Consider the following 25,235-nt stretch of genomic DNA (forward strand, 5'->3'; position numbering starts at 1 on the left):
ATATAAAGAATCATGAGTGGATGTTGTGGTTATATACTGCTAATTTGCATGTACCAAATTGGATCGAGACTAAGATCAAAAATCATCCAAAGTCTTTTCTGTCTCAATGAAACGTTATCAGTCCATAGAATTGTATACATGCTTATTATTTAGTAATATGTGCTAAGAGCCCTTATTAATGTGCGCTAACAAAGAGTGCTTTATTAGCATGAGCTAATAATGTCCTTGTAACCTTGTACCTTGTAATTATAAAACCATTCCTTGAAAGATATATATATATATATATATGAATTCTGCACATAGCAGGGAAACATTCTTCCTTTCTTTTATCCTCCAGATTGGTATTTCTGAAATTCATCTTGAAAACGAAAATTCATCCTGTGGCGACATTTATAGGATTAGCTTTATGTGTTAATTTGTGTTTCGCAATTCTTAATGATTTAATGATTATTCTACGCTAATATTGTTTCATTTATTTAATGGTTTAATCACCCAAGTTTGAGGTGAAAATGAAGAAAAATTTGCGACTTTGTTTTACGTTGCGCAAGGTACTTCCAAGAATACAAAAAGTTTTCACGTTACCCTAAATAATTTTCATTATTAATTGTACGTTTCCACATGTGATGAGTGTCGTGCAATGTGTACCTGTCGTCAAAACGAAACCTCAAATAAATGAAATAAATTTCTCATTCACATTCTAAATTAATGCTAACGATACTATGAATCACTTTTAACATATCTACATTCCTTAAAATTATTTCCCACACTTTTTTGTTGTTATCTTATCTAACCAATTTGCATCCTTATGTTTAAACCTTTAATTTCCCATGTTAATCTTTCTGTTTAATCTTGTTATAATGCTTGTACCATTTCCGGTGTGTTTCCGTACTTGAATTTTTCATGTAAACCACTCCCATTTCTTAACACATAATCTCGGTCCCAAACCAAGGGGGGGCGGGGCTCTTCTTTCCTCTTCCAAGGATATCGGCTTATTCTTCTGCTTATTCCTCCCTTCTACGGACATTGGCGGATTTTCATCAATCTCTTCTCACGATAAAGGTTAATATCCCTTACTCTTGCGTATTCACAAGACAAATCGACTTCCTGACTAACGCTTTTGCACTAAGTTAGCGCTTCATTTGGATAGATTCGATTGGAGTTTAATTACCCAACCTCTGAGCTCGGCAAATAAATTATCTGGCGGTCATTATTATTTCACAACAGTACCCAACATTTCAAATACCCAACATTTCAAACACTCGTCTTCCCATGAACTAAATTTTATCAATTATCAATTCCACAACCCATATTATGAAAAAATCTAGAAGTGGAAATAAGCACAGATAAGATGTGCAAATTTTGAAAAGTAGGCTCGTCGAAGATTACCACAGGTCAATAACATATTTTAGAGTTTCTCAAATGTTAAATGGTGAGGGAACCAACCAGATATAAATCACTGTAAACAAAAAATTGGGATAACAGCTTTTGCGCCTGCAACGGAAAATAAATCGAAATGAGGAAAAACAAAGTTGAGAATTGAAAAGCGTTTCCAAACTACACCTACACCAACCTACATCAATCATTTCAACACGACATGGCTGATTATAATTATAAATTAGTCATCTTTGGCGTGAGCTCTTCCTGACAGTCTTTAAAATGAGATGGCACAAATCTGAGCAAACATGTTCCAGTATGAAGTTGAACTTCATTCCATATATGGATTTTATGCCCATATTTATAGCAATGGTACCTTATGAAAACACGATCACTCTACTCTTCTTACTTTTCTCTAACATTAGATTTTTTTGTTTCAGTGCAATTTATGTGATCCCCTTGAATATGTGCTACCAAGAAATTTTAAAAAATGGAAATATCAAGTGGATATGGCTACATTCCGCATTTGCACGATCAGCCGAGAAATAATAAATGCAATCTTTCAATTTATTCAGAACATTATTCGATAACAAATATTAAATCAAATAAATCCCAAATACATCTGTAAATTTCATCTTTACCCTCTAGACTTGCGGACATTCTCGACAGATGTCCATGGAGATTAAACTCTATTCTCCTTGGCAGTTGTGTATGCTCAAAGCTAGCAGTTCTCCAGAACATTTCGCCGACAGGTGAAACATCCGGCAGAAAGAAGGTATAGAAGATGGAACCAATAAACTTGGAATAAATAAGAACCGACTTTTCCTTCGTATGCAAAGTGACGAAAATAACCGAAGCCTATATTGAATAGTTTGCAATATCATGGACAACTCACATTAATCAATCTTGCAGTCACCTGAGGAATTACAACGAGCATGTAGTCCGCTGCAGTAAATGTTGTTACCTGCTGTAGAATCTCGAGAATAGCAACATCAAAATCCACCGTAACAAATAATTTGATCTCTTTCGGAAGTGAACCTATGATTACAGGAACACTTAAATACACATGAATTAGCACTGCTGCTGTTTATGGGCAGGATGACATTGTCTCTCAGCTTCTTTTTCCTCTGGTCATCAATTTTTCTTGCATCAATCACTGATTATATTCCTTGTCAGGTGGTTCTCATTGAGATATTTTCATAATACCTCATCAATCTAAAATAGAAGTCACTCGTATCCTTCTCTTTCTATAATATATTTGCAACCAAACGCTTTGGAAAGCATAAACTGTAGCCAGAAAACACACATAATATATATGCAGTCTTGTAGGTTTACGACACAAGCACTGAGTTCTCCGTGGCGTTTGCCAAGCAACAATTCTTTCTTTAACAAGGCCATCAATGTGAATAAATTTTGCCGCAAATTGCGTAGTTTATTCGATATCTATCATTCCAACGCCCTGTTAAACAAATGTACCTAAAGTACAACAGATTTAATTGAGTTTATTAACGAGTGTTGTTGACAGATCATTTCTGGATAAGCTCAGAATTCGAGAATTTCAGTGTATGTAGTAATGTAGTATGTAGCACACGTCATCGAGAGAAAGAGTAGCAAAAAGATGAGGACCTGAATATGCTCTAATGACCAACTAAATTAATATCGTTATAGCCAATAACTAGTGCTTATCTTTCTCCATGGACACCCCCAAATTGTCGCTGAGGAGAAGCTTGCGTGCTCTAATGTGGTTACGAGCTACGTTGACAGTGGCTGTCTCCGATAGGGTCTCCCATCTAGATAGGCTTCAACTGAAGGGCTAGATAACGTATGTTTACGGCAGGATGGGCTCACTAGCTTTCCGGCAACCATCCTAGGAGGACAACTCTTAACTACAAACCTAGGCAGGTGAAGCTCTTTTAACCCCGTAAGGTCATCCATCTAAGAGAAGGATACTCTTACAAAACCTACTTTTGAGAAGTTCACTGTCACCGTCCTGGTTCGCTAGGACCCCAGAGATAATTCTTAGAAATGAAGGATGGGCCAATTCCGCGCACGCTGTGCTTTACCTACAAAATTCACTGCGCAGGTTGGAAGGGAACATCCACATTTTTAGCGTTTGCAACAGGCGTAGATTAAGCCCTTCCCAAACCCCCATTCGCGAAGCCTAGCCATGATGAGTGTCCATTAGATGACATTCATACAACGTGCAGAACACAGGATTATCACTTCATTTTACTACGTCGACAGATTGGAAAATGATTTTCTGAACCATTAAAACCATCTTAATACCTACATGCATTCCAACTTCAGGCAAAACGATCCGTAATATCTAATTCAGTATTAAGTCGCTGATCAAATTCTTACGAAAAATTTAAATCCCGAATGGTGAATTTATAAGACAATATATGTAGAATAAAAATTATTTGCAATTCAAAAATCAGCAATCATATTAGATAAATTTTCACGAAAATTTAATTCTGAATCATAAGAGAAATCTCTTGCACAAAACCTTTTTTTAATGAAATAACTTCATTTCATGCATACAACAGCATATAACTACAAGCATCTTAAAGTGCGCTTACACTAATTCCTTAACGAATAACATTGATACCGTTAAAGTCAGCAGATTTTTTCTAAATCAATCATCAGCGTTTACCACTTCTTGGTCGGTATTTCTTCTTCACCACCTTTCCACTTCAGTTTCCATACTAATGGTCCACCATAGAAGCTTCCAGATTTGCGATGTATAACCTTATTTTGCAAACTCCACTCTGACACTCTCATGTATTGCCAGCATAACCCAGTAATGTATATAACGAAGCCCAACGAAAAGCCAGCAAGGAAATTATCTCCTAAAATGAACACAAATTTGAACAGATATCACAAAACTCTTCATTCCCGATAAGAAATCTCAGAGAGCAGGAAAAACTAGTATAGTCCCAAAATATAAGTAATAATACTACAAAATGAGCGCATGCAAGATCTTGCATAAATGTACTCGATGCGGCCGGAGTAGTGCAAAAGCGAGATTTTAGAAAGCGTGCACAAATAATCATACTGACAGCTGCTAGTTTACGAATTCGTATTTTTTCAAAGAATATTTATTCAAGGAAGGACTTAAAATTTGCAAACAACAGTAACTTCTGCTTTTGAATTATCTTCCTAAAAAAATTTTTTATTTTTATTTTTATTTATTTTTTTAAGGATCATTTGACAAGTAAACGAAATATATCATTGAAATTCAGTCAGAGAAAATGACTGACATCCTAGAGATGCCTGGAAATCAATAAATGAATTGTCCTCATAAGCCAGAGAAATTCCATGAAATCTTCATTTCCCCAAAATTATAAACAGCCAAACCTGAATTTCAATTACTTACTCATTGTTGCAAAAACAATCCCTGTTGAGGTAGATGCATACAAGTGGTTCATGAAATCGTCTTTGTTTCTTACCATTGCTGCACCGCTCAAAGTTACACCCCACGTGAAGGCCAATGTAGCTGAAGTGGAACCGTTTATGCAAAAATCAAAGATGACTTGATTAATCTACAAGAAAGCAAGGATATTTCGTAAAGGGGAATGATGAACAATTCAACACACAAACAATACCAAGGTGTAACAGTATTAAATGAGATCTTGGAGAGTTTATCCAACAGCTAAAGGCAACTCAATTCTGGATGATGGCACAACTCACTAACTGAATCATAACAGTTTTCCTGCCTTTCAGCTTCCTTGACAAAAGGATAATAATGGACTAATTTCATCAAAAACTAAACTTCTCGAAAATTAAACAAAGCATTTAATTACTGTTCCCGCAAAGACCCAAAAAAGAAAAAAAGAACTGAAAAAGAGTAGATCTTCGAGAAATAACCTGGAGTCGGCAAAAGCTTAAAATATGTCTTCATTACTGACAGTGGAGTAATTGGCACAGGAAGTACATTGTGACCTCGAATATGTAAACCAGTGTACGGGATCACTGAAAAAAAGATCTAAAGATTCAGTCTATCCAATTTCATTTTCTAAATTGTATTTTTCTTAGTATCATAGCGAAGCTGTATCCGAGTCACAGTTCGTCAGCTGTCCTGCATTCTTTTAAAATACTCTATTTATTTAATTATTCAGTTACACCTTTACTTTTAAACAAGATGCAAATAATTAATTTGATAAAGCATAATAAAAAGAGACAGAGAAGCTCAGAAAAGAAAGATACTTACAAAGAAAAGCCGTATACTGTGCACAAGCCAGTCCCTTTACGATGGGATCTTCATTAAGCGGGGAATTGAAGAATCGAAATAACTTCGGCACCCACCACGGTGTCCTATGTCTGGCCTAAACAAGAAATTATTTTTCTCCACACAAAAAAGGAAAAAATACAAAAAAATCACTATCACTAATCACTATGACTATCTCAAAAACTACCCGGATCATGTGTTGCCCCATTATTTTGACTAGATGGTCAACTAATCTATTCACATGCAACACTTTGTAGAAAGGGAATTGAACAATTATATGTCTGTAATATAAAAAAGTAGTAAACCAAACTCAGCATTTTTAATGACTTGCCAGGAATTCATGGTAGTTGTTGTTGGCACGCATTACTTTCAAGCCTTGGTGAAAAGGCCATGGTCCTTCAGTTAACTCATATTTTGCGGCGATATCTTTATACTGTGTGGAATTTTTGTATAGCTGAAATGACAAGGAATGAACAGGTAAAAATCAGTGACATCGCAAAACAAAGGACTAGCAAAAAAAAAGCTTATTTAACTTATTATTTAGTCTGTCATGTAGCAGTTCCAACAACGAAGCTTCGAAGTCACCACCACTGGCTTTTTTGTTATACAAATATTCAAAGTGAGTTGGAGTGCTACGCAGACGTAGCTAGCTGTTCTATAGCTTAACAAATTCTCAGTCCACGCTTTCTGTATCTATAATGTCATCGGAACGGAAACGTTTCCTTTTTTTTTCCCCATCCTTCATTGGCAGCCTAACTTGAGCTCATTCCACAATGTTTCGTTTGGATAACTATTTTTAACAATGCCTAACAACCCTACCTTATTCATAAATTCTTCGTAATTCCCTGGCTGATCACCTTTCCGTGTTAAATTGGGATATCTTGTTGAATCGAGACCCATTGGACCCGCAAGAGAAGTTCCATCGGGCACTTTAGGATCATAACTGGAAAATGTTCCCTTGCATACCAAATGCAAGAATGACCAGAAACGTTTCTTGCTTGAATCTATGTCATAAATAACAACCCCTTTGGACGAAAAATTTCAAACCTAGATTTAAAACCAACTATTCAGGATCATGCTCTCTTAGCTGTGGTCCTGCAAGACACATTTTGCCGTTTTTCGTTGCCGCATCTTCCCACCCAAGTTCGGTCCACCATGACTTACGTACTTTGCTTCTGAATAAAAGAAAATGTCGAGAATAAACGCATAAGAATTGGAAGAAAAAGTTTCATTTAGTTAGAAAGGCTATGTTGTCTCAGGACTTAAAAATCTAAACATAAGTGGTAAATCGAAAAGATCAATGATGAACAAACTGGTCGCGTTGATCCCAACGTTTATTCCAGTAACCAATCCAGGCCGGTCTGGCTGGCGTATAGGTAGCTCGCAACGGTTCATCACCTTTTTCAAACTCGGCCATAACAATGCCAATTCCTGAAATGCAGACTTTTCATTGTTTACGCACATTTTCATTCCGAATAACTGAGGCAGCCATAAAATAAATCCATTCCTGTAATTAATGGAGGAGTAGTAAACTCTCTGATGCCGACAGTTCAAATCATATATCAAAAACGTCATATACCCAAACCCTCTCACCTTGACCACTTGCAAAACTCCGCGTATTTAACCAACCATCATTGTGTTTAGCACGTAGAGCTACGATGATGAAAACATTAAATCCCTTTGCACGTCAACTAGTCACCGAGTGATAGTTGACGATTTGTGATAACACGGTTTGTGGTGACATAGTGTTATCAGGAGTCGTGTTTCCGTGAATCGTAATTAACAGTATTACCATCATTTTATTGTAAGTCTAGATAACTAGACCAGTGGTGACATAATATAAAATTTTTGTGAGCATCATCTTATGAAAATGGACAATTTTCGAGACACTTAACAAAATGACTTTTTTCTCGGTTATTAAGTTAAAAGTTCAAAATCGAGCAACTGGGAAAAAAAAGACCAAAAAATCTTTCAAAATACGGATTTGGCAAGGTCTTAAGCGAGAATGAGTCAAGTATGGAACAAATACGTATATTCAACATATCACATACTCATAGACTCCGTCTAATTTACATTACCGTCAATCAGATCAGATACGGACGTGCTTTCTACATTTGTCAATCTCTTTGTTCACTGTATCCCGAAAATCGTCGCAGTTACAAAGAAAAGTCTTTTCAATACCTATCCTAGGGTATATGCTACTATGTACTGAAGCACAAGTTGAGACTTAGTTGCTTCAGATTAGTAAACATGGCGAACGATTGATATTTAACATTTGAAATGAAATTCAAGCTTGAGATTAATTTCCGGAAAAAGTATTAAACTTTCTCGCCTAAGGAAAACAAATATCTCTCCTTCAGTTGTGTTACATTCTGAATCGAACTCGGAAGTTTTACCTGTTATTATGAAGCAAACGGAAGAAGCGTAAAGATTTTTCTGAACCTGATCCGAGCTTCAAGTGGGGGAAAAACAAAGATGGAGGCGGGGGTCATCACCTATGGGTTCTTCATAGCACATGCATGCAACATAAGCTAAAGCTGTAATGTTGCAAGGAAAAAGTATAGGGATTGATCGATGTGACAGCGATGATTTATTGTTAATTTGGTTGTGCCACTACGCAGAAGCAACGTGTGTGGTCTCGGACATCTTCCTCTTCCTCCTCCTCCTCCCCCTCACCGTCGTCAATGTCCGTCCCGACCTTATGTTGTCGCGCCGCGGGTTCTGCACATCTTTCCACGAATATATCTCGATACATCCAGAAGAGGTCAAGGGTTATCATAGATATATATTGTTATTTCCATAGTAAATAACAAAACGATCTCCACAGCTCGGCGGCACTGCAGGAATTTTTCAACTGAATGGCTAAGACGACGACAAATTAAACGAATGTTTACAATTATCAAGGATAAGGACCACATTCAGATGGTCATTCAGATGGTTTTTATCTTTGAGGATATCCAGGATTCTTTGGTGGAGAAAAAAATTCCGCAAAAGAATTCTAGAGAAATTTATCACAGGGCAGAAAAGAAGAAAAGGCAATGGAACAACATGGTAAGAGTCGAGAAAAATGTCGAAGTCGTCAAGAACATGAATTCAAATATCAGTAGTTCAGAGTGATGTAATAACCTGAAGTACTTATTCTAACTTTCCATTTACTTATGCAAATTTAGCCCAGTCTGTTGTACGCTTACTTCAATGAAAATGGAGCAAGGATCAGATCCACGACTTATCTGAAATTATGCAATTAACGGACAATTTAGATTGAAGCGTAATGCATTTGTTTTTGAGGCTGTGGAATTGTACGATGTTATAAGATCACATTAGACGATACTGATCTTAGGTATATTGGCATAACTTAGAAAGGAAGCTAAGTCATAGATCAGCAATCGATACATTTGATACCAAATCACTTCATCTGTTTGTGATCTTGGGGTCATGAATGTTGTTTTAAGAGATTTCTTCAGAAATTATGGGTGCGTTCCAAAATTACGCGAACGCCTTTGACTAATATGCAGCAAAAGGTTAAATTTTAGGACTTATATCTCCTTAACACAGCGATTGGTAGTAGCGACTGACGAGAAAGTGACAACTTCTGGAAGAGAAACTTCGACACAACCACAAAGTACTTAATAATTCTATTTAATTAATATGCTATTTTGAAATGGAATATTTCCTAATTCTAGTTTCTATCCATACTTTAACAATTTTATTATTTGGGATTCAATATGATGTATACGCTTCCATCCCAACAACTGATGAAGGTAAGCTTTTCAGTGTTAAAACTTTTAGAAATAACAGCAATGATATTTTGGATTATTTCAGAGTTTCCTTCTATATTTCTAAATTCACTACTGGCTTCCATTCCATCTGAACGATAAACATGCAGTAGTAAATCTTCAAAGTATCCTTACTACCCTCAATTCGAAGAGATTTCCCAGAGAGCCATTGTTCAGAACTTCTTAAATTCAGCTGGGGTATTCGGAGGATATTGTATTACTTAATGACCTGTCAGTAGAATGTTAACTGAAGCTTTTATGAACACGAAACTTATTTTATTCGTCTCTCTTTCTCTCTCTCAGTAGTGGCCCGATGTTGTTCTAAGGAATATGCTGAATGCTGCACAGAATCAGTCGATTTTGCAAAACCACTTCGTTGCAATGGCATGATGTTAGGAACGAGAATTGACGTGACCCAGTGCATCCAGAAGAAAATGTACGGAGAACACCATCCAATGCTTCTTAACCTTACAGGTCAGTTTTCAATCCAATTGCTGATATTATTGGTGACTGACTTGTTATGTATTCTGATATCAACAAAAAGAAGTAAATGGACTAGGGAGCTAAATAAGGCTAAAATTTGATACACCAGTCAAAAATGGATATCGAAAGAGAATATGCAAATCTCCCGGTCAAAACTATAATCTGCATTCTAGATGCATTGTGTTGCGATGTATTTGCTGATGATGATAACGATGAGAAGGGGCATTGTCTTACAGAATGCATTACAGTAATGCAGATACCTGCTCTCAGGAATGACAAAAAATTGAAAAGAATCAAAGGATGCAGAAGAACAAACCAGCTTTATAAAGTAACCTTAAATTTTAGATTCCAAAGCCATTTCAAATCTTTTGAAACCAAAAAGAAGTGTTACTTAAGACATTATAACTGCAGAATCCAATGCAAATTAGAAAGCATTTTTGTGAAAGTCCCTCATCTTATGCACAAAACTAAAAACCCAAATCCTAACCTTTGAGAACTAAACAGAGCGGTAGGAGGTCTGGGAATTTTAACAAATTTGAAAGAAATATTATCACATTACTGAATCGATTTCACTTTGATATTATATCAAGATATTCACTGTTGAAATAGCGATAGTACAAGAGAAAAACTAACTGCTCATTTAGACCTTTTCCAAACATAAAGTGACCTTTTCAGAAGTTATGGCTTCAATGGAAGTTCATAAAATTACAAGCATATTAAAAATCAATTGTAAATAAGGTCATCCTCATGATCATTAAAGCAAAAAGCAAAATTAAGATTGTGAACTAACTTTGTTGATCTTTGTTTGCTTTTGGCAATATATATTTATGTTATTAATGCAGACGATTTTATTGGATAAAATAAACAAAATAATTGCAGTGTTTCACTCGATGTCTACAATGGTTGCACAACAAGACTGAAGATGAAGTATTGGATTTTGAGCAGGAATGCTCCATCAAACTGAAAATGTTGCCGGGAAAAGTATATATTGGTCCCGAAATTAAATGACTGACTTTCAGTTTTATTTTCAACTACCTTTCAAACTTCAGCTGAACTGTTTGCAAACACTAGTGTCAAGCTTGTAATTGTATCTTACATGATTTAGTGTAACATATAGTCAATCGAATTTGATGGGAAATGTTAATTTAAATTTTTTGAAGCAGTAAATGATTTCGATGAAGTTTCCACTTGAGTGTTGTTAGAGAAGTCCGTTTTCAAGTTTTTCTGCTGTTTTAGGGCTAAATGACCGAATCCGAAAATGTGCTTTATTTGTTTCTCCCACTTCACGCAATACAGTGTTCATTTAAAATCCACGTGGAATCATGCAACTCTGAAATATTTTAGTAAAACATATTACTTCAAGAAATATGAGCAGAAATAGTATTTGTGAAAGTGTTATCCATGGTGACTCTCAAATAACTCTTGAAGCTAACCTATTCCAAATCTATGACGTCATCGAATGTAAATGCAAGTATCCACCGGATGAGCCAATCAGTCGTCCATCAACGCGTTCTGTCGTCTACCCTCCCTGTACTATTTCCTCATCACCCTTCGTGTCAGCTATATTCTGCTCTCATTTTGTTGCGCAGTATTTCCAACGTGTTAATGTCCACTGTGCTCAATTCATTATCACGGATGCTGTTCCAATATTTTATTTCCTTTCTTTCCGAAATTGGCAATGAGCGGTGAATAAGTGTTTACCATCCAAAATTTGCATAAAACTGGACATGCTTTTTTCTCAATAAGCTGTATTCCCTAAACGTCTTTCTCTCTCTCTCTCTCCTTAAAATAAATTTCCAGTTCTCTTCTGCAAACGCTTGCACATTTGGCAAGTACAGCATATATATAGAATTATCTGTAGCTATGGCAGTGTCCTCAAGTCAAGTTCATGTCGAAACAACTGCCTCTGTAAAATTTCAAGTAATTTGTCTGATTTGGTGGAATTAGAATGAAGTAATGGGGAGATGATCCATTTCATGTCCTCATAGGTATGTTATTTCTTCATGAACTTTCACAAGCGTTATTATCGTATTAGTTCTTTGCTGCAGAATTGATAACCGTCATTTTCATCAGAAAATATAACTATCAGGAATGTCCACGAAAGTTAGTCAGTCATCGGTGGAGATCATGTCGCAGGTCCAGAAATCTTCAGCAGTATGTCTCAATACTGGAAATATTCAGCGGCACCCGGAACTGTTTCGACAGTTATTCAAAAATTCAGCGGAAGAACTTGTGGCTGCGCTTGAACATCAGCTTGATGGACCAAATGGACCGGATTTGGCGATGAGGTCGGTTATGTCGTAATTCATGGAATTCGAAGACAGGAAACTAAAAGTTACACTTCCTTCAGAAACAGTAATTCCGAACTTCAAGCGGAGAGAAACTTCAACGAAAAGAAAATAATGTTATCCAATATTAAAAAGAAAAGTTTCAGACCGGACGGTACAGTAATGCTTGCTCGTGATTCAGAAAACTGCCGTCTAAATACCATCGAAAAAGCCGACATGAAGATAACTTTAAAGGTTCATTTTTTGCTGTTAGTTGGCTCGAGATGAAAGGAGGTGAATTTCTGGCTTCTTTTATGATTTTAAAAAAATCACAAAAATTTAATTTTTTCCGATTTAAAAAATCGCAAGAAATCTGGAGCTGTTTTTATAAACGTTCAAAAATATAATGTTATAAGACTCCAGAATAGCTTTTAATTTTTAAAGTCAAGCATTGGAACTACAGGTATTTATGTCTTCATTAGACATAAAGCAAGTGGAAGAAAGCATCGATACAGCACTGCGCGAGATTAACACGAAATCAATTTCTCAGCTGATCATTGCTTTTCCTCCGGATGATAAATTGGTAATCTGCTTTCCATTTTCAAAGGTGTGAAAAAATCAGTGAGGATTGTATCAATCATTTTCGGATCTTAGATCTGATTTTTAGGCTTCGTTCATGATTACGGTTCGGTTCCAAAATAAAAGTAAATGAACGTGTTTCCTTCCTTTCTTCTTCCCATAAAGGCGACATCATTAAAATAATGCAACCGTATAATTTATGAATAAAGTATTTGCAAGATGGAAAAGCCGTACTGCAGTCTTTGTTTTTCGTCTACTATTTTTAAAAGCTTGAAATATGGAAATAAAGAATTTTTACAGGATATAGATCTGTCCGTACCTTCAGAAGTACAGCGGTGGTTGTCGCATATCCTGCCGTTTTGGAAACAGCTGGAAACTTTGGTAAGGACTCATAAAGTAAATACATTGGGTGTAGCAGATCTTGACTATGAGCAGTTAAAAGCGCTTTATGAATCCACTGATGATCATCGCCCAATGATTGACCATTACAGCACTGAACACTGTTGTACGGTTCGGTTTTTTTCTTTTTTTTTTTTGTATTTTCATATAATTTTTATTTAGACTTAATCAAAAATAAGTGTAAATTTAATCGAATGCTTAACGGTTCTCTTATACTTCATCCATAACAGGTTCCTCCTGAATTACGTGAATATGCGAAACAAAAGGACATTCAATTGTTGACCCACAATGATCCTAATTTATACAGTATTAGTGAGAGATTAGATGCTACTACCAGGAAACTGTTTGGAAATGAGCACTTTGAGCTTCTCTTCATTGCGAGGTTTCTTTTTTTTTGGTTCTATTATCATCTGTGCAAATCGCTATTGTTTTGTGGTTGATGATCATGATCAATAGTGATTTGCACAAATATAAGAATGGTTGGAGGTATTAAGCCTTATTCCTTTACAGTCTAGAAAAACAAATTGAAAAACTTTTCCATCAATGGAAAAGGTCCTCCTTTTTTTCTTGAACTATTGAGCAGAAACTGTTGCCATTAAAAGATAAGGCCTACGTTGGTCAAGCAAATTATGCCTAATTGTTGGAAGTCGCAATAATTAACAACAGACAAATATCTTAGACTTTTTTGGCCAATCGATTATAAGCAATGGGAAACACTTATGAATCTGGACCATATTTTTCTGTTTCTCCAGCACTGGTTTCTTGGTTGTTATGTTACTCATTTTTACATAAAGATTTGCAAATATTTGGAAAGAAAAAGTAGTTTGTAGAATTAATAAATTAGTAATTACAGGCTTACAGTATGGTTGCGAAGCCGTTCAATAATCGTTGGAAAGGGTTACATCCTCAAGTTCCTCAGAAAAATTCCTTGAACTGAGAAACGTGGCATTATGTCAGCTACAGTTTTAAATATGTACATGTAAATTCTGATGGTGTAGAAATAGATAAACTTGATGATGAAGGTACCAGGTATAATAGTTCAACTTTTTTTTTAACTGGCGGTATTGCGGACTTTCCACTTCTGCTGCAGTGTCCTTATAATACTCAACAGAAACAGAGATTTTTCTGAATTGTAAACATATATAAGTATAAAAAATTAAAAGAAACCTTATTTGTTGGAAGTCAGCCAATGGATTAACAGAACGATTCAGGGTGTTTCGATAGGTCCACTTCTTTTTATGTCCGATGTAAGAATGTTTGACCAGTAGACATTTATGCTCAAATGACCGGGTCATTATATGGAAATAGGTTTAAATCATTTTATTTAGAAGTTCAGCTTCATTATTTTTTTGAACTGGAATTCTTCTAAACTTTGTACATCATGTATTTGTATCATTTTGGATGGATCACTTATAACTTACTGGTTGTGGAACATTCTTTAAGCGGTGGTTTTTGTTTTAAACATTGACTGTATCCCAAACTTTTCAGTTTTAAAACTAAAAATTTTTAGCCCATTTGTTTGCAAGTGCCGCTCTCTTTTTATTTTTGTTATTATGATGGCTGATAAGAAATTAGTGGTCTTGTTTGTCTTACTGTATATTTTAATATTTCTATCCGATGCGTTCTATTTTTTGTAGACTTCAGAAAATGGATAGTGTTTCGCTTCAGAAGAACACTTCAGAAGAAGTTTTTATTTCGGAAAGTCTGCATTTTCTATTGAAATTTTGCAAATGAAATCTTGTTGTCATTCATTGTACTTAAACAAATTTCTCTTAGATTTTACCAAATCTATACATGAAAGCATTTTGTATACTACAAATAATGAAGATGGAACTCTATATTTAAGCAAAAACTATAATTTAACTGGTTTAAATTTTTTTGTTTTAATCTCGGATGACACTTGAAAAAAGTTTTGGGGCTTACCCACATAAAGATGAATGATTATTTTTTCAAGTTTCACAGTGTACGGTCACATTAAAAATATGATAATGCTAAATAAAGTGCGATATAAAATTTCTTAAAGTACTCTAGCAAGTCTGACTGATTGATACCCTCACAAGTTATTAAAATGCTTTCCATTTGTAAATGAACCAATTTAGTGTATGGAGAAACCATAATTTACGAACATTACTAAGCCGATTCCAGTTTTGACTTCCATACCATTTCAGTGGAAATTACAAAATTGATTAAATGATGGGATGGTAAAAGGGATTGTTTAAAGTCACCAAGTAATTGACAAGTTTTTTGACCACTGGTAATGAGCACATTCAATTTATCAGAACATATCAAGACAGAGCAGCTAACGCAGCTTGTTTGTGATGCTTTCAAAGATCAAAACTTGAAATGCGGAACTATAAACTGCAAATAAATACGAGCTAAGCCCAGGAATTTCTGCTGAATAGCTGATGAGATGGTATGCGCAATACCTAATGATGGTTTCTAATACTAATACTGTTTCTATGATTACTGCGCTATGAGGTTTTATCTATATTGCACTTTAGACGGAATGTGTCAAGTCCCGTACTTTTCCACTGGGCACATTAGACTTGTTATTATGTTTGCATCATTATTCTTTCGCCTTGTCTTAGCTCACAAAAACATGACTATAAGTTTATATTACTTAAATAAGAATTTATTTCGGGAGTATCTCTTTTGGGAGGGTAGACATTGGGCATCGACTCGAAGTTATTTGTGGCACACGCTTAATAACATTATCCCTTTCTACTAATTATAATTATGAAAGAACCCATTTAAAGGAATTGAAATACCATTACTAAATAACCTGCAATTGACTTCAAGTGCTTAGAAGTATGACAGAAGTATAACACTTCTAAATATTCAATAGCTAAAGTTTTGACATTCATACGTTTACCAATCCTTGGAAAAAATATCGAAAATTGATACCTGCCTAATCAAAAATATCGATTTTGAGAAAAAAGTGTACCTGCCAATCAATTTTTCCATGTTCTCGAGAAAATGAATAAGTTACAAGATAATCTGAAAGTACGAAGTAAAAGTTCTCCCAAGGAATTTTCAAATTCCAAACAAATAAAAAACTATAAGTCGTACAAGTTGAATGGGCTCAAAACGGACTCACTAACATCTAAAGAGATACTCTCTGTAAATCGTACAATTTGAACAGGCTTCCTAACATCTAAAGAGCATACAGTTCAACGCTTCTAGAACCTAACGATTTCCACAACGAGGAATTCTTATCAAAACAGCAGCATCACCGCTACCCACCACCAGCCACCACAGAAAACCAATCACAGACCGTCGATTTAAGGATTGCTTGCGACAAAACGATTGTGGTAAGAGGTTTCACTTAACTCTGCTTGTCCCATAATGAAATTCGTAAATCCCTCCTACTGATAAAAGGGTTTTCCGGTATACGGTAGCTTGTAGTTCATAACTTCTTCGTTGGTGAGATTACAATTGTTAAGTTTACGGTCACGTTAAACAGTGTGAAGATTGTAAAAAGAAAGCTATATGACAGGAATTGCGCCCTTATCTTGAGAGTATCAGAAATGAATCGTTCCAATGACTTAAAAGACGTGGGATCTCCTCAATAACTTTGTTCCTGATTCCGTTCTCCTAATGTATAATTAAATTAAATATCTAAGTTAGTCATCCCATCGCTAGAAAATGTCTTTCATTCTTGCTTCAAAGAATGTTACAGTTCACTTAAGCCTACCTTATCAATCTTTTGACTGATGTCGTCATACTATAATCATTACCCAAATAACGGTGGGCCTTCAACTCTACCCAGAAAAGCGGAAAATCTCAAAATTTTTAGCAGGAAAGACTGCGGATGAATCAGGAAAAAAGAGATTTATGATTTACGGCTTTTCGGAAAAGTTATGTGTGTTTCTCCTGCTTTTAAGATTTTTGACCATTCTTTACGGCAACCACATAAAAAGACTTTGCTAAATTCTTACTTTTGAGGTCGCTTACATTGTGGATGCACTTGTCTAAATTCTTACTTTTAAGGTCACTTACATTGTGGACACACTTGTTTTTTATAATTCGAAGTATTTTATGAACAGGACTAGACAGCTGCAAAGTTCCGGAAATCCAGCTTTCCTTTGGGAAATTCGGCAAACTGTAAAAATTACTTAAGAAATAATCAAATGACAAAATATTTCCCGACACTCTACTGTTGAGGTTATCTGTCAACGATATTTTGATAATTCCAGCATGTTCAGTTTCATGCGTCGATATGCTACACGATAACGAAAACAGCTGGTCATGCTGCCATCAATGGTGGGAATGAAGAAACTGATAAAAGGAGTTTGCATAACTTTCCCGGAAGCCGCCTTAAAATGAATTTACTTTTTTCTCGAGCATCTACAGCGTAGATTGTTCTTCAAAAGTTAAGGATTTAAATAAGTCTTTTTATATGGCTGCCGAAAAGAGTTCGTAAAATTCGTAAAATTTTCGGAAAACACTTCGTAAAATTTCCGGAAAATGTTCTTAAAACTTTCTGTTTCACTATGGTAACATTTTATAATTTTTTCCTAAGCCTTAAATCTCAAAATGAACGAGAGAAAAGTATAGATTGGATTTTCGAAGTAAGCTTAAATTAGTATAAGTCTGATTGGTCTGAAAGAAGAGTGTTATGCTGTTAGTGATAATACTTCAGTAATGTCAGTAACTATCACACCTGTTAAGCAAGGGACTAAATAGCTCGGAGATTTATTTCTTTTCGAATCGTAATAATAAACAAGGTAAGGAGTTGTAAGCGGCAGACATATGTTATCAGAGATTGTTTGTTAAGTTGGTAACAGCCAATCTTTGCATTGCAATGGGTTGTCTGCAATAGATTAAAAGATATAGAACAGTTGTGTTCGTTGATAAACTAGTGCTCTGTTCCATTGGCATTCATATCTACTTGTCCCCCACTGAATCGTTCTCTCATCCGGAAAACCCAAACCCATCATCATTCATCTCATTTGCAATTTCCTTGCCATATCATCAAGTCAAAATGAAAGCCCTTAATAGCAATCACTTCTTGCTTTCATGGTAATTTTGGCCCATTCATGGACCTTTCTGACTTGGTAATGTTATAAGTATGCAGAAAATATACTACTGCAGTGTCGTCTCCTGTGACATTTTGTTGATGCTGGTATCTATTATAATATTTGCGAAACCTGCCGTTAAGGTAAGGGCTATTTCAAGAATTTATCATTACGTCCAAAATTTAAATTGCCAGACTGTGTAAACTCCATATGACAGATTAATTGGATAATTTGATTTTTTTGCCACATGATTAGGCAACAAAATCGTAAATTAATGATGTGATGTGGAACCTCCTATTAAAAGTTTCTTTTTAATATGAAACAAAGTTGATGATGATACAGAGTCTCATTCAATTTTCTTCTTCTGCTTTTACTGAATGTGAAAATGTTCTATGAGACGAATGTCTCATAGAACATTTTCACTTCTCAACTCCTTCAAACGCATACAACCATTTTTTATCACATCATCAGCAGTACATTCAATGGAATTGCTCTACTTTATTTTTTTCAATAAGGTTCGATTCTTTCTCGAAATTGCTTCGCTCTCTAAAAGTATGAGGATGATAAATTGATTGCTTGACATACTTATATTATCTATATGCTTTGATATCGATTATCTTCTCCACTTTGTAGCTTTTTAATGAAAGCTTCCTCGATGCTCATTTTTATTTGCTTTTAAAGGATGAGTTCGAATATTTTAATGGGAGAGGTAAAAATGCATATCGTTATGTGGAAAGAAACTCTTAAAAAGACATGAACTAATTTCTTGGAAAAATTTTCTTAAAAAAAATTAAAGAAATTCTTAAACTTTACAATAATATTGACCTCGATTTATACCAGTATTTTTTGTAGAGTACTCCAATATTATGCAGTCAGACAAAGCCGTGGAAGCTGAGTGGTCGAGATATTGTCTCAGATTCGAAGGGTCTCGTTCTACTAGTAGTGCTGATGCCGATGGAATGCGAACATTGCCACAAACAATTGATGAAGTAAATTTATTTTCAAATCTTTTCTTAATAAAAGTTTTCTGAATCCCATTTCAAGACCATTTTCTCGTCGAGCTGAAATTCTTTCAAGAATATTATATTATAGATTTCAAACAGTAATGGAAACACTACCGGAAATAAGGATTGTTGTTGTAGCTCCACATGATGAGAATCCTCGTCTGATTGAGCGCTATCGAGAGGAATTCCCTCGTGTTGCGATCGGTATGGAATCGTTGGATGAGCGAATCTGGAACACGCTGTCAGGTTCTGCTCATGATCACTTTATTTATGATCGGTAAGACATTTATCTTCCTCAGCACTGAATTTTCTTCAATGCTTATTCGCAGACTTTAATTTTGATACATAAATTCTAATGTTATGAAAGTTTAAAAAATACTTACTACCATTCCTAAACTTATATTTTAGCTTATGAAATGTTGATAAAGTCGTTTGTCGTCTTAAAATTGGAAGCGTGTTATTTACAGTGAATCCTTTTTTATCAGATTTGAAAGGTTGCGCTATTTCAATATTGTCCTATTTTAGTATTTTCAATATTACAGATGTGGTCGTCTAGCTAGCATCATTCGACATCCAGAAAGTGATACTTCAAAATTTGAACATACACTTTGGGCATTGAAATTAGCTATTAGTTATGCTCAGTGCGGCTGGTGCCAGTACGATCCACCCGACCTGCCGTCACCTCACAAACCTCTCGTTACAACCCATGCTTCCTCTACGCACAAAGGAAAAACGAAGAGGCCTGTGAGGTTTATCATAGCTGTGAATCTATTATTACTTTCAGAAAATGATACGAGTTAGAGTTCTTCACAAAATTACATTCATTCCATACAATTCAAATGGCGTAGAGTTGACAATGGTTAATCGAAGTTGGGAGCAATAGCAGAGTTCACTTTCAGTAAGCTGTAAAGAGAAAGTACAGATTTTAAATGTCACTGAGAACACAGCTAGTGGTTAGTGACATACAAGAATTTAGTGGTAGGAAAAACGAAGAACTTGGAACTCTTGAATTGTTCAGTAACGACTTCTAGAAGGGGCAATACTTCCAGACATCGAGATGATCTGCTTCACACTTCACCTTAGCAGTGTTTCCTGCATATTGTGACTGACGAGCTAGAATGACATATTCATAATCTTTAGTTAAAAACCATCATATGATGAATGATGAGTAGATGAAGCCAACTGTATCTGAAGGAATTGGAGGAGCGTGGTATTTGCGAAGCACATCTCAAGCAGGCGTTGAGGCAGTGAAACAGTTAGATATCCTGATCCGTGAAATTCCATTCTGTCACTAGTCAATGGATCTTTTTTATAACAGAAGGAAGATAATTAAAACGATATGTAGATCAGCAACTGAAGTGTCACAGTAGACTGGAAGAACTTGCAAAGATAGTGCAGGAGAATTAATTTGTAGGTTATAGCGAAAATAGAACGAGTATCATGTAGGATATCGAAAAGCGGGAAATAACTCCGAAGGTTTGTTATTGGAGGATGGGATTGATGACAGAAAATGACAAGTTCCACATTGCTAATAGTCTATTTAAGAAGGAAGTTAAGATTTATATCAGATAAAATCGATTAACTCTTATTCAAGTCAACTAATTGTTTTGCAACTATAAGTGATATCCTCTTTATCATCTCTTCTAATGGTCATTGTCTTGTATGCTTGAGCAATACTATACCAAGGATGCAGAAGGTATTCCATCATTAAGTCAGAAAGTAGTAGAAATCGACTAGTGTTGATTGTTGAAACCATTGGAACTCTGTTAGTTAAATCCCTGACTTGACAATAGAGTTTGTACCGATGTTAAATTTAAAGTGAATACATTCCTTGTCGAATTAGGACACAAAGTTCTGAGAATGTATGCGACATTGAAGCTATATGCTATACGTAAATTTAAGCAAAACTGTTTGCACCTCATAACATCCACCTCGGATATTAACTATAAGACAGGAAACAAAGCTTCAGCAATGGTTGCAAACGAAAGAATGTGTGCTAGCGTATTTGTTGTGTCTTTTTATTATCAATTAATGAGAAATTTTTGCTTTGCAGTAATCGGGACAAAAAAAAACCCATTTGATACACTTACTTGTAACATAGCTCATCTGCGCCATGAAATTTATATTACAAAAACTTCTGGCTACTATAACTTCTGTCAAAGCAAAGGTCCTATCCTAATATTTGCTTAAACTTCACGCTAATTCCAAGCATAGATCTTTAGTTATAGTGATTTTTGAGTTCAAATAAAATGGTGGAGGAAGAGCAGCGTTATTGTGAGTTTAAATTGGCAGCTACTGGAAGCTAACATAAATTTATGGTGTTGGTGGTATCAGTTGATCTCAGCGCTTTTTATTTTTATTAGTTGTCCGAAAAAATCATACTACTTCTCTGAAAAACTCTTATTATTGCGTTTCAATCAACTATTACAATTTCTTAATGCAGTTATTTTTACCAAGTCGCTTTTGTGTAAGATATCGAATAATGAAAATTTTCAGCGTATCAAGGCAGTAATGTATCCACAAAACGGTAGAACACGTATGGTGAGTTCAGATCGCCAAGCAGATTTTGCACCTGATCATGAACGTTTTTCTTCACGAACTAATACAGTATCCCCAGCACGTAAAGGACATGCAAGGATTTCTAGTGATTACATTTCTTTCCTGTCTAGTGCTGCTCCTCCACCAATGACTATTGAAAATAATCAAAAGGCAGTGGTCGCTAGCAGCGAATCACAACAGCAACAAGTCTCAGTGCGTAAACAAAAACCAACTACACAGCAAACACAACCAAAGTAGTATTTTTCTTTGTGAATATTAAATTCTATTATTCCAAGTTCAAGATTATCTCGAACTTCATCATGAAGTTGAAATCCAAAAGTAAGTGAGTTTGACAGGAATTTAGGAGTAATGGATTTTTCAACGCAATTTCAAGCAAAAAAAGAAAAAAAGAAAGGAATCAGACAAAAAAAACCTGTCTTTTCCCATTCTAATTTACAATAACTTTCAAAACCATTATTTAAAGAAAGTTCTATATAGCAAATACTGCATTACTTCCTTTATCATTCTATTTTCAATATTCCTTTAATTTGTCCTTTTCAATTTCGCTATATAAAGCAATTTTGAGGTTTTTAAGGTTTAAAAGTGGTCAACGAAGGGTCATAACTCGGCCGGACAGTGATATCTCATCAATTAGTGAATGGCGAACATCGGATGGATTCCCCAGTCGAATAGATCAAGATGGAAATCAACGACATGAACAACAGCAGCAACGGAAAAAAGAAGAGCGGCATCAACAGGAGGAAAAGAGGAGGAAACATGAACAAGAGTATGAAGAGGCTTTGCAACAATTGCGCATACAACAGGAACAACAAGAAATTTGGAAGCAGGAAGAGGAACAGAGGAGGATTCAGGAGCAACAAAGACTGCAGGAAATGCAAAGAAAGCACGAAGAAAGACAACGTCAGGAACAACAAAGATTTCAGCAACAAGTGGTTTCTTCAAAATTTCTTCAGTATTCTTTGAATCTCTGGAAACTCTCAGTTGGGACTTGCTGAAATAATTTTAATATTCTTTATGAATCTTAGCAAGCATTTAATTCAATTTTAGGAATTCGAGAGAAGAATCGAAGAACAGCAAAACTTACGTGAACAAAAAACGATAAGCGAATTTTACACTGATGCAAGTAGCGAAGATCATGAATCTCATCTAGATCCAAAGGATGAAAACAACTGGAGACAATTCAAAGCTCCGTTGCATCACCAGAACGTTCACAGTCAGTTTTAAAAGCTCTCTGATAATTTTGGTCACTGATAAAATTACCACTTCAAATATTATTGCAATATATTATATGAAGGCGAAAAAAAAGGTTGACATTTAAGCGCTACCTGGGTAAATAGTGAAAATAGTGAAATAGAACATGAACATCGTCGAACGATTAAAGATGAATTACTTTTGCAGCAGAACTTACCAATAATGGTGGAACATATGAAAGGTGACAGTAACACTAATCTTACTAAAGTGAATTACTAGTACCATAAGCTTTCCTCTTATGGTTTATGTGGTGCTAGATATCATCTGACATGTTCATTTTCAGATTATATAATGACAACGAGTGTACCCTATGATTCCATTAGTCCAGCAAAGAAAACTTCATCTCTATATGACGTAGGAGATGAAGAAGGAGATTATGATTATTCTCAGGTGGTTAGTGAAACAACCATTGCTCCAACTGAGAGGGTTAGAATTGTATTATTTTAAGTGATGAGTTATTAAGTTTTAATTTCATTATGCAGTTCAATCACAAAGTATCTAATTTTTTCGAAGGTTTCAGGAACAAACTTTGCAATAATCCAATGTTTCCTATCATCAAAAACTAGTTTAAAATCTTGTAAATTATAATGGATAAGAAGGATGAAGAATGACATTAATAATTCAATTATGGATTGTTTTAAAAATGCATCATATAATCGAGCAAATAAAAGTACATAATATAAATGAATTTATAATTTATAAGTTTTGAAATTTTATTTTAAAAAAAACTGTTGAATTTCCAGACACAAATCTTAGGTACGAAACCTCCAGAACACTCGCCATTCTTGTTCGAGCATCAAGTGCCATGCGCTGCATTTACAGATCAGATATGCATTGAGCAGGTACTGTAAACTTTCCAGATCCAAATCTCAGACAAGAAATTTTCCTGAACAAATTTTTAAAACGATGAGACTCAGAAGGTATCGAGAGATTGAAGAGCAATTGTTATGTAAGTTCCTTTCAATTATTCAGAAAAAAAGGATTGGTGCAGATAAGATGAGCAAATGCTGTGATAAGGGGATTTACTTGACGGATTTATGCGTACCGGGACGTTGCACAAATGCCACTACTGAACTGTGCTGTATGCAGAAATTTCTCCAGGCTTGTTTCTTTCCTTTTGCCTTAACATTAAATCGTTAGCTAATTAATATTACATAAAAAGAGTTTATTATAGCCTAGAATGCTATTTTGGCACATCTTGGGTTTCTTCCAAGAAGTCTAACGTTGAATTAGAAAAATACTAACAATATTATCAGCTGTGGATTCGAAACAATTTCCTAATGAAAGGTTTTTAAAAATGACGTTGTGAAACGAGATTTCCTTCCCTACTCAGTGATATTTAAATTTCGATATTTTACAATTGCAGTCTAAATACAAATGCTGTTTGAATGACAGTAAAACAATTAACTCTCCCGGTGATGCATTCAGTCGTTGTTGTTTCCATAAATTTGTACAGGATAATGTTAGTTCTTTCTTATAATTGGCGGTATTTAGCAAGATATTAATTCGAAATGTATCTGTTCTAGTTTTGGTTAAATTACTGAAGATAATTAAAAAGTTCACAATGTTTGAAGAAATTCGAAAGATAAATTTCTTTAGCAAAAATGTAAGATGGAGAAGGAAAAGAAAAAGAGACAAGGATTGGAGACTGGGGGTTAAGGAGGAGAATCTAGGATTTTTTCTGGGATAATCTGAAAATTCCTTAGCAAATTTTATTGGAAAACAAAAAAGTAAATTTAGTTTCGATTGCTTCTTGTACTTTCAGGATAAATGCTGTCCAGCTCATCGTGCTAAATTTCACTGGTTAACAGCACATGAGATATGTCTACCCAATGTTCGAGTTGATTTGAGTGGTTTGCGATTCTCGGTACGTATCGGTGACAATCATAATACTAACAACGGTAATCAGGCATTGAATGATGTAATAACAATAGATCTAAATGTGGACAAATCATGGGATCACAATTGTGAGCAAGGTACCAGAGTGTTGCAGTTCCCTTATTTACCCAATGAACTTAACAACCAAAATGAGGGCAATGAAGATGATGAGGAAAACAGATAGCGTTTAATTAAAATACTCTAATCAATTTCTTATATTTCATATATTATATATTTCTGTGTCAGCTCAATTTTGTCACCATGCATATTCATGATCTGGGTTGGTAGTGATTGAAATCAATCAATTTTCCGCTCTTTGTGTTTCCAACCTAAGAATGATCTATAATATTCCTAAGGATATGATATATATATATATATATATATATATATATATATATATATATATATATATATATATA

The 25,235-nt window shown here is 35.1% G+C and overlaps 8 protein-coding genes across 8 annotated transcripts; 6 read left to right on the forward strand and 2 right to left on the reverse strand.

Annotated features, from left to right (window-relative positions):
• Nucleotides 1-1,864: 1,864 nt before the first annotated feature.
• On the forward strand, nt 1,865-2,854 carry LOAG_04155 (hypothetical protein; the record flags this gene model as incomplete). The annotated part of the gene is made up of 4 exons (XM_003139692.1): nt 1,865-1,998; nt 2,023-2,149; nt 2,287-2,324; nt 2,704-2,854. 4 exons carry the CDS (start codon nt 1,865-1,867, stop codon nt 2,852-2,854), a joined length of 450 nt encoding a protein of 149 aa, XP_003139740.1.
• Nucleotides 2,855-3,691: 837 nt separating this feature from the next.
• LOAG_04156 (hypothetical protein) lies at nt 3,692-7,039 on the reverse strand. Its single transcript, XM_020446522.1, has 8 exons — nt 6,916-7,039; nt 6,667-6,777; nt 6,422-6,545; nt 5,934-6,056; nt 5,585-5,699; nt 5,242-5,346; nt 4,751-4,870; nt 3,692-4,223 (listed from the first exon to the last, which is right to left on the reverse strand). The coding sequence occupies exons 1-8, from the start codon at nt 7,017-7,019 to the stop codon at nt 4,024-4,026; spliced, it is 1,002 nt and encodes a 333-aa protein (XP_020303153.1). The 5' UTR covers nt 7,020-7,039; the 3' UTR covers nt 3,692-4,023.
• Nucleotides 7,040-8,198: 1,159 nt separating this feature from the next.
• Nucleotides 8,199-8,357, reverse strand: LOAG_04157 (hypothetical protein; the record flags this gene model as incomplete). Its single annotated transcript, XM_003139694.1, has 1 exon — nt 8,199-8,357. One exon carries the CDS (start codon nt 8,355-8,357, stop codon nt 8,199-8,201), a length of 159 nt encoding a protein of 52 aa, XP_003139742.1.
• A 283-nt stretch (nt 8,358-8,640) lies between these two features.
• LOAG_04158 (hypothetical protein) lies at nt 8,641-10,869 on the forward strand (the record flags this gene model as incomplete). Its single annotated transcript, XM_003139695.1, has 5 exons — nt 8,641-8,705; nt 9,136-9,224; nt 9,682-9,852; nt 10,035-10,189; nt 10,741-10,869. The coding sequence occupies 5 exons, from the start codon at nt 8,641-8,643 to the stop codon at nt 10,867-10,869; spliced, it is 609 nt and encodes a 202-aa protein (XP_003139743.1).
• A 359-nt stretch (nt 10,870-11,228) lies between these two features.
• Nucleotides 11,229-11,543, forward strand: LOAG_04159 (hypothetical protein; the record flags this gene model as incomplete). Its single annotated transcript, XM_003139696.1, has 1 exon — nt 11,229-11,543. The coding sequence occupies one exon, from the start codon at nt 11,229-11,231 to the stop codon at nt 11,541-11,543; it is 315 nt and encodes a 104-aa protein (XP_003139744.1).
• A 398-nt stretch (nt 11,544-11,941) lies between these two features.
• On the forward strand, nt 11,942-14,136 carry LOAG_04160 (glutamate-cysteine ligase modifier subunit). The gene is made up of 6 exons (XM_003139697.2): nt 11,942-12,149; nt 12,296-12,383; nt 12,592-12,711; nt 13,008-13,217; nt 13,337-13,488; nt 13,960-14,136. Exons 1-6 carry the CDS (start codon nt 11,953-11,955, stop codon nt 14,036-14,038), a joined length of 846 nt encoding a protein of 281 aa, XP_003139745.1. The 5' UTR covers nt 11,942-11,952; the 3' UTR covers nt 14,039-14,136.
• A 1,380-nt stretch (nt 14,137-15,516) lies between these two features.
• LOAG_04161 (hypothetical protein) lies at nt 15,517-17,464 on the forward strand (the record flags this gene model as incomplete). The annotated part of the gene is made up of 3 exons (XM_003139698.1): nt 15,517-15,541; nt 16,290-16,417; nt 17,303-17,464. The coding sequence occupies 3 exons, from the start codon at nt 15,517-15,519 to the stop codon at nt 17,462-17,464; spliced, it is 315 nt and encodes a 104-aa protein (XP_003139746.1).
• A 614-nt stretch (nt 17,465-18,078) lies between these two features.
• LOAG_16602 (hypothetical protein) lies at nt 18,079-25,013 on the forward strand. The gene is made up of 12 exons (XM_020449253.1): nt 18,079-18,267; nt 18,977-19,113; nt 19,217-19,405; nt 19,671-19,872; nt 21,625-21,920; nt 22,262-22,616; nt 22,735-22,900; nt 23,222-23,364; nt 23,682-23,780; nt 23,911-24,039; nt 24,305-24,400; nt 24,704-25,013. Exons 1-12 carry the CDS (start codon nt 18,178-18,180, stop codon nt 24,998-25,000), a joined length of 2,199 nt encoding a protein of 732 aa, XP_020307268.1. The 5' UTR covers nt 18,079-18,177; the 3' UTR covers nt 25,001-25,013.
• The last annotated feature ends 222 nt before the right edge of the window (nt 25,014-25,235 follow it).

The sequence above is a fragment of the Loa loa genome, assembly GCF_000183805.2.
Source record: "Loa loa unplaced genomic scaffold supercont3.9, whole genome shotgun sequence".
NCBI lineage: Eukaryota > Metazoa > Nematoda > Chromadorea > Rhabditida > Onchocercidae > Loa > Loa loa.